The 8,796-nt window shown below is 37.8% G+C and overlaps 1 protein-coding gene across 1 annotated transcript; it reads right to left on the bottom strand.

Annotated features, from left to right (window-relative positions):
* Nucleotides 1–6,380: 6,380 nt before the first annotated feature.
* LOC311003184 (interferon a3-like) lies at nucleotides 6,381–7,447 on the bottom strand (the record flags this gene model as incomplete). Its single annotated transcript, XM_083994869.1, has 5 exons — nucleotides 6,381–6,473; nucleotides 6,643–6,723; nucleotides 6,840–6,989; nucleotides 7,112–7,204; nucleotides 7,316–7,447. The coding sequence occupies 5 exons, from the start codon at nucleotides 7,445–7,447 to the stop codon at nucleotides 6,381–6,383; spliced, it is 549 nt and encodes a 182-aa protein (XP_083850995.1).
* Nucleotides 7,448–8,796: the final 1,349 nt, after the last annotated feature.

Genomic DNA, 8,796 nt, shown 5'->3' with positions numbered 1-8,796 from the left:
GGACGTTCTTTAGTTGAGCAGAAAAATCAGCTGATCTGCTCCCACCAGATGGTTTCTGACTTCCTGTCTGATCAGCTCCCAGGATTCAGCGCTGTGGCCCTGCACACACAAGAATATTATCATTATTACCATAGATAGATAGATAGATAGATAGATAGATAGATAGATAGATAGATAGATAGATAGATAGATAGATAGATAGATAGATAGATAGATAGATAGATAGATAGATAGATAGATAGATAGACAGACAGACTTACAGCTCCTTCTAGGTGGTGTGTGAGTCTCTTGAAGGACATGTGCAGCTTCTTGTTCTTCTTCTTGTGGCTGTGTCTCCCAGTCTAAATGAATAACAGGGAATAGAAATATATATTTATAAGTTTATGTTCATCTAAATAAGTCGTAATCGCACCATCAATTATTGATCATTCATTCATTGATCCACTCTGACACTCACACAGGAGCGAAGGCCGTCAGCCTGCTGCGTCACAACGCCCACAAAGTCCTTCACTGTCTTCTCCTCCCATGATGCATTGCTGTAGTCCTCTTCAAACACAGCGGCCACCTCGTCCAGAACCTGCACCGTGAAACCAACTTTATCCTCAGCCTGGAGGAAGAAGGAGGAGGAGGAGAAGAAGAGTAATCAGATTAGGGATGTATTTGTGACTCAGAGCAGATGTAATAACACAGGCTTTTATTTTGAAAACCTTTAAAAGAGAGGAAACTTACTGATGCTTTGGACGCCTGGTCGTACAGACTCTGAGGGAAAGGCAAAACGTCATCCACTCCAGCGTCCCCAGTGGTGTTAGTGGAGTTATTAACCTGCATCACACACACACACACATCATGAGTTGAGGTGAACACACACACACACACACACACACACACACACACACACACCCTGGTCCACAGAGTTTGAACAGAGCAGCTCTCAGAGCAGTGACTCACCACGTTGTCAGCAGCTTCAGATATTCTTCACTGTGCTCTCTGAACTTGTTCTGCATCCAGCTGCAGCTCAGCGACGAGCCTCCACTGAGCTGAGCCACAAACAGGCAAACAAACAAGATCCTGCTCAACATCTTCACAAAGATTAAAGATGACAAGTCTCCTCTGAGGGTGTAGAGTCAGTCCAGATGTGTCCAGCTGCTGTGATGAGATGGAGCTGAGCTGCTGCTCATTTATAAGACTCACCTGTTTCATTTTTCAGACCTGCCGGCCTGGGGAAACCTGCACACACCTGTGGCTTTCACAAAGGTCCAGACATTCATGTGGCATTAAAAAAACTGGCTACATTTCTCCTTTTTCTCTAATTTCTGCTCAATAAATAGATAAATATTATAATAATCACCATTAAAACTGGTGCAGTGTTGCAAATTTCAGACAAGAACAAGCTGATTTTTTCCCTTAAAAGTTTCAGAAATTCCTGTTAATCCCCAAATATCCTTTATCTAACAGATCTGTTTAATAATGAACATTCATTTGTATGTTTTCATGCAGTATTTAAGCTTTTGTTTTATGTATAAACTGCATTTTATCATCATGAGAAACATTTTTCATCAAGTGTTTTTTTTTTATATTTGAGGAAAATTAATTTGATTTAATTTGGCTTAAAAAAAAAAAGGAAAACTATCTGGCTATAATTTCCTTTTCCCTCATCCTCATCTTATCTTGGCTGTGATATTGTTTAATTCTTTTATTGTGGGAAAACCTTTTCTTCAGGTCACTCATCAAACCTGAAATGTGAAGCACTGACCATGAGCTGCTTGTTGTGGTTGTTTGACCATTGTGAAAGCCACAGGTGTGTGTGCAGGTTTTCCCAAGCAGGAATGTGAAACAGGTGAGTCTTATAAATGAGCAGCAGCTCAGCTCCATCTCATCACAGCAGCTGGACACATCTGGACTGACTCTACACACTCAGAGGAGACTTGTCATCTTTAATCTTTGTGAAGATGTTGAGCAGGATCTTGTTTGTTTGCCTGTTTGTGGCTCAGCTCAGTGGAGGCTCGTCGCTGAGCTGCAGCTGGATGCACAACAAGTTCAGAGAGCACAGTGAAGAATATCTGAAGCTGCTGGACAACGTGGTGAGTCCACTGCTCTGAGAGCTGCTCTGTTCAAACTCTGTGGACCAGTGTGTGTGTGTGTGTTCACCTCAACTCATGATGTGTGTGTGTGTGTGCAGGTTAATAACTCCACTAACACCACTGGGGACGCTGCAGTGGGAGACGTTTTGCCTTTCCCTCAGAGTCTGTACGACCAGGCGTCCAAAGCATCAGTAGCCGAGCTATTCGTTGTTTTCTAGGTGTGCATAAATTTACTCCTGCTCTGGCTCTCCAGGGTGACATGGGCTGGGAACCCTGTTTGATTAAACAGAAAGGGGAAATGCTTAGGCTTTGGAATCGCTTGTCTTCTATGCCAGAGGATAGAATAGCCAAAAAAATATTTAACTGGGATAAAACACATAACTATCCTTGGTATCGTGACATGAAAGCTATCTTCAGCGAGGCTGATCAACAACATATTTTCACTAATGGTTTGCGTTGTAATGTTAATTTTGTGAAACATAAGTTATTTCTTGAGTATAAAGAAAAATGGGCTAATGATATCTGGCTTAAACCAAAGCTCAGAACCTATTGCCAATTGAAAAATGTATATTGTTCAGAACCCTATGTGACTTTGCCATTAGATAGATCCAAGAGATCTCTATGTGCCCAGTTGAGGGCTGGGATTCTCCCTCTGGCAATAGAAGTTGGTCGGTTTAACTCAGTACCTGAGGATGAAAGACTATGCACATTATGTAATTTAAATGTAATTGAGGATGAACTGCATTTTGTGTTTCATTGTCCGTTATATGACGAAGCCAGGCAGTTTTTGTTTCAGAAAATGCAAAATGTGAAACCGGAGTTGTTTTGGGTTGATGATGAGGTAAAGTTGGAATGGTTCTTCAGAAAAGAAGTCTTTACTATAGCTACTTTCATGAAAAATGCCTGGTCAAAAAGAAGAGGTGAATTATTTATGTGAACTCCATGTGGTTTCTGTTTTTGTTTTTGTTTGGTTTTGCTCTGATTATTTTGTTTGGTGTCTGGATGTGATGATATTGTGTCTTGTAAGCCCTTATAGGCTGGGCGCCTTAATTGGTGCACGACACGTTAATAAATATAAATTCATTCAATTCATTCATCAGTAAGTTTCCTCTCTTTTAAAGGTTTTCAAAATAAAAGCCTGTGTTGTTACATCTGCTCTGAGTCACAAATACATCCCTAATCTGATTACTCTTCTTCTTCTTCTCCTCCTTCTTCCTCCAGGCTGAGGATAAAGTTGGTTTCACGGTGCAGGTTCTGGACGAGGTGGCCGCTGTGTTTGAAGAGGACTACAGCAATGCATCATGGGAGGAGAAGACAGTGAAGGACTTTGTGGGCGTTGTGACGCAGCAGGCCGACGGCCTTCGCTCCTGTGTGAGTGTCAGAGTGGATCAATGAATGAATGATCAATAATTGATGGTGCGATTACGACTAATTCAGATGAACATAAACTTATAAATATATATTTCTATTCCCTGTTATTAATTTAGACTGGGAGACACAGCCACAAGAAGAAGAACAAGAAGCTGCACATGTCCTTCAAGAGACTCACACACCACCTAGAAGGAGCTGTAAGTCTGTCTGTCTGTCTGTCTATCTATCTATCTATCTATCTATCTATCTATCTATCTATCTATCTATCTATCTATCTATCTATCTATCTATCTATCTATCTATCTATCTATCTATTTATCTATCTATCTATGGTAATAATGATAATATTCTTGTGTGTGCAGGGCCACATCGCTGAATCCTGGGAGCTGATCAGACAGGAAGTCAAAAACCATCTGGTGGGAGCAGATCAGCTGATTTCACCTCTGCTCGACTTATTAACTTATCTATTTATTCTATTTAACTATAAATTAAACTGTTTATTTATTTATTTGGTTGCCTGTCTATTTATTAAGTAACTGATTGAACATATATTTATGTGCCCTAATTTGCACTGAAAAAAATTTAATATTTATATTCTTATATTTATATTTTTGTAATATGTTTTTTTTCATTTATTCTGACATTGTTACAGACGATAAAAATAAATAATCTTCAAGAAAATATAAAAAAATGTTTATGGTTTTACCTCTTTAAACTCTTATACCTACTCTACAATTTGTACTGAAATGTTTTATTTATTTATATATTTTATCTATTATGACATTGTTACAGACAATAAAAATTAATAATCTTGAAGACAACTTAAAAATGTGTTATTTCTTTAAACTCTTCACCTACTTCTACAATGTGAAATGTTTATTGATGCAATACTACCTTGATCCATCTGAGAGAGCAAAAGCACACTTATTTTTTCTATCATTGTTTTTAATTTCCCTTGTTAAAGCTGCAGTTGGCAAGACAACAAAATTCAAGGACTTTGTCGAAAAGTTCAAAACAATAAAAGAGAATTAAAAGAGAAGAAACTTAGCGATGCTGTGAACACCTGACTGCACAGGTCATAAGGGAAGGACACTGCAGCAGCGTGGTTCACTTCAATGATTGATCTGATTTGTACTTAAAGGTGTACAGAAAAGAAAATTGAATTTGAGCCCACTTTGGGTGATAAAATTAATGTGATAACTCATCTTTCAGACGTTGTAGGCCAAACTTTGTGCAAAATTCTATTTTTGAGTAAATCCGGGATGAAAGTGTGGTTTTTTTTTTTCGCATTGGATAATGCAGGCGCACGGATTATACGTCAGCCTGTACACGATTCACCAGCCACTGATATTGGATCCGTAATCCGTCATTCAACGTCTGAGACACGCACACACACACGGAGCTCGGTCTCGCCCCAAGCTTTGAATATCCCGCCCGCTCGATAACGACCAATCAAATTCGTTTTCCTCACTCGGGTAAACTCGTGTTGCAGCTCGTGACAACTCGGCGCGACAAACAGGACAAACGGCCATTTCTGTACACCTTTAAAGCAGAAGTAAGCGATCCGGTCGTTTTGGCTAACTTCTTGTCAGCCGATGGAGTTAGCAGCACAAACATTCCGCTTACTTCTGCTTTAAAGTGTGTTAATATAAGTCTTAAATAGTTATATCTTCCGACAGCAATCACTTAGAGTATTTGGTCTGAAACACGGGTCTGTCGGTCACTCTGCTCTGCTGTAAGCCGAGGAGAAAACTTTCCTTGTATCCTACAACCTTTATCCAATGAGGAGAGAGAACGGCATAAAGGGGCGGTCCTCTCTGTGTGTGCAGCCAAGGGATGCGCGTGAATGTGGTGACGTAGGGACGAGGGCGGGGACTGCTAACTCCATCGGCTGACAGGAAGTTAGCCAAAACGACCAGATCGCTTACTTCTGCTTTAAATTGTAAAAATATTCAGTTTTCTGTGTTTTCCTGCAGAATTTCAGATTTTGTTGTTATTCATGAACTGGATTTTTTCTTTTGTCTTTCATTTTTTCATTGTTAAATGTTTTCTTATTTTGGGGGAAAAATTGTTTCTTTTAATCTGAGGAAGAAAGATTTGAGGCCCAAATTTATTAATTTTCCAACATTTTAAATGAATAAATGTTGTAATAAACATCATTAAAACTGTAGCTGTGTTTGAAAATTTCAGACAAGAACTTGATTACTTCATAAAAGTTGCAAAAATATTCCCGTCACTTTACAAATATCCTGCAATATAATCTGTGTGTTTTCATGCAGCATTTCAGCTTTTGTTGTTTTATTTATAAGCTTTATTGTGTCTTTGTCTTTATACATTTAAAAAATACTATATATATAATATTTTTATATATAGCCTATATGTATATTATTATTATTACATATGAAGGTGTCCCTGTAGAGGAGCTTGGTAGAGGTTGGGGGAGGGACCTAAACGTTGTATCATTTTGAAATTTACGAATTAGTCCTGGAATTTCGTCGACTTGCCAACTGTAGCTTTAACAAGGGAAAAAAATATATGATAGAAAAATAAATGTGCTTTTGCTCACTTTGTTGAATCAAGGTAGCATTGCAACCATAAACATTTCACATAGGTATAACACTGAAGAGTTTAAAGAGATAAAACCATACACATTTTTAATATTTTCTTGAAGATTTATTTTCATTGTCTTTAACAATGTCAGAATAAAAAGATAAAAACATATTTAAAAAAATATAAATATAAGAATATAAATATTAATTTTTTTCAGTGCAAATTGAAAAACATAAGTTAGTACACAAAAATATATGTTCAATCAGTTACTTAATAAATAGACAGGCAACCAAATAAATAAATAGACTGTTTAATTTATAGTTAAATAGAATAAATAGATAAGTTAATAAATGAGCCAATGACGGTGACGGACGTTCTTTAGTTGAGCAGAGATGAAATCAGCTGATCTGCTCCCACCAGATGGTTTTTGACTTCCTGTCTGATCAGCTCCCAGGATTCAGCGCTGTGGCCCTGCACACACAAGAATATTATCATTATTACCATAGATAGATAGATAGATAGATAGATAGATAGATAGATAGATAGATAGACAGATAGACAGATAGATAGATAGATAGATAGATAGATAGATAGATAGATAGATAGATAGATAGATAGATAGATAGACAGACAGACTTACAGCTCCTTCTAGATGGTGTGTGAGTCTCTTGAAGGACATGTGCAGCTTCTTGTTCTTCTTCTTGTGGCTGTGTCTCCCAGTCTAAATGAATAACAGGGAATAGAAATATATATTTATAAGTTTATGTTCATCTAAATAAGTCGTAATCGCACCATCAATTATTGATCATTCATTCATTGATCCACTCTGACACTCACACAGGAGCGAAGGCCGTCGGCCTGCTGCGTCACAACGCCCACAAAGTCCTTCACTGTCTTCTCCTCCCATGATGCATTGCTGTAGTCCTCTTCAAACACAGCGGCCACCTCGTCCAGAACCTGCACCGTGAAACCAACTTTATCCTCAGCCTGGAGGAAGAAGGAGGAGGAGAAGAAGAAGAGTAATCAGATTGGGGATGTATTTGTTACTCAGAGCAGATGTAATAACACAGGCTTTTATTTTGAAAACCTTTAAAAGAGAGGAAACTTACTGATGCTTTGGACGCCTGGTCGTACAGACTCTGAGGGAAAGGCAAAACGTCTTCCACTCCAGCGTCCCCAGTGGTGTTAGTGGAGTTATTAACCTGCATCACACACACACACACATCATGAGTTGAGGTGAACACACACACACACACACACACACCCTGGTCCACAGAGTCTGAACAGAGCAGCTCTCAGAGCAGTGGACTCACCATGTTGTCCAGCAGCTTCAGATATTCTTCACTGTGCTCTCTGAACTTGTTCTGCATCCAGCTGCAGCTCAGCGACGAGCCTCCACTGAGCTGAGCCACAAACAGGCAAACAAACAAGATCCTGCTCAACATCTTCACAAAGATTAAAGATGACAAGTCTCCTCTGAGTGTGTAGAGTCAGTCCAGATGTGTCCAGCTGCTGTGATGAGATGGAGCTGAGCTGCTGCTCATTTATAAGACTCACCTGTTTCACATTCCTGCTTGGGAAAACCTGCAAACACACCTGTGGCTTTCACAATGGTCAAACAACCACAACAAGCAGCTCATGGTCAGTGCTTCACATTTCAGGTTTGATGAGTGACCTGAAGAAAAAGTTTTCCCACAATAAAAGAATGAAACAATATCACAGCCAAGATAAGATGAGGATGAGGGAAAAGGAAATTATAGCCAGAGAGTTTCCCTTTTTTAAGACAAATTAAATTAAATTAATTTTCCTCAAATATAAAAAAGACACTTGGTGAAAAATGTTTCTTATGATGATAAAATGTAGTTTATACATAAAACAAAAGCTGAAATACTGCATGAAAACATAAAAATGAATGTTCATTATTAAACAGATCTGTTAGATAAAGGATATTTGGGGATAACAGGAATATTTCTGCAACTTTTAAGGGTAAAAATCAGCTTGTTCTTGTCTGAAATTTGCAACACTGCACCAGTTTTAATGGTGATTATTATAATATTTATCTATTTATTGAGCAGAAATTAGAGAAAAAGGAGAAATGTAGCCAATTCCTTTAAGGCCACATGAAAAAATATCTCCTGAAATCAACTGTGAACATAGAACATAGAAATAAAAAATATTCTTGTTTATGTCTGAATCGTTAAACTATTGCATCACTGATCAGATTAGATAAGAGTCACTGCTCCTGCAGTAGGAGCTGTAAAGGGGAAGTTCCTGACAGGAGAGAAAACAAAAGTGAACTCTTTGAAGACATTTCACCTTGTTCTCTGCAGAACGTGAGAAAACATATTGTGGCTGATGATGCATCGTTGCTTAGACTCTTATTTTGGTAACTTTATTTATTTATTGAATTAAACTATACATGAGATAAATACTGGTGTGTATGTGACATGAATGCAGTCAATAAATGTTCTTTTTGTCCTGTGAACTGCAAACACAGTTAAACTGAATGGAGACAAACAGAAAAGATAAATCGTAAGATAACACATAACTAATGTGATGTTTTAAATTAAAAGACGTTTGAAGAGAAGATTGTTTTGTTTGAAGTTGTGCAGAGGTGAAGGTCTCCACTGTGTTGTAAGAAATAAAATGTAAATGACAAATGATTTATGTTTTAATTTTGTTGATCTCTTTACATATTCTTTATTTTATTATATATATTTTTTCATTTCCTGCTGCTTTTAATGTAAAAACTCTACACTACAACTACTACTACATTGTATTGAAATAAAGATTG

Source organism: Trachurus trachurus (genome assembly GCF_905171665.1).
Source record: "Trachurus trachurus genome assembly, chromosome: 19".
Lineage (NCBI taxonomy): Eukaryota > Metazoa > Chordata > Actinopteri > Carangiformes > Carangidae > Trachurus > Trachurus trachurus.
This window is presented reverse-complemented; position numbering and strand designations above follow the sequence as displayed.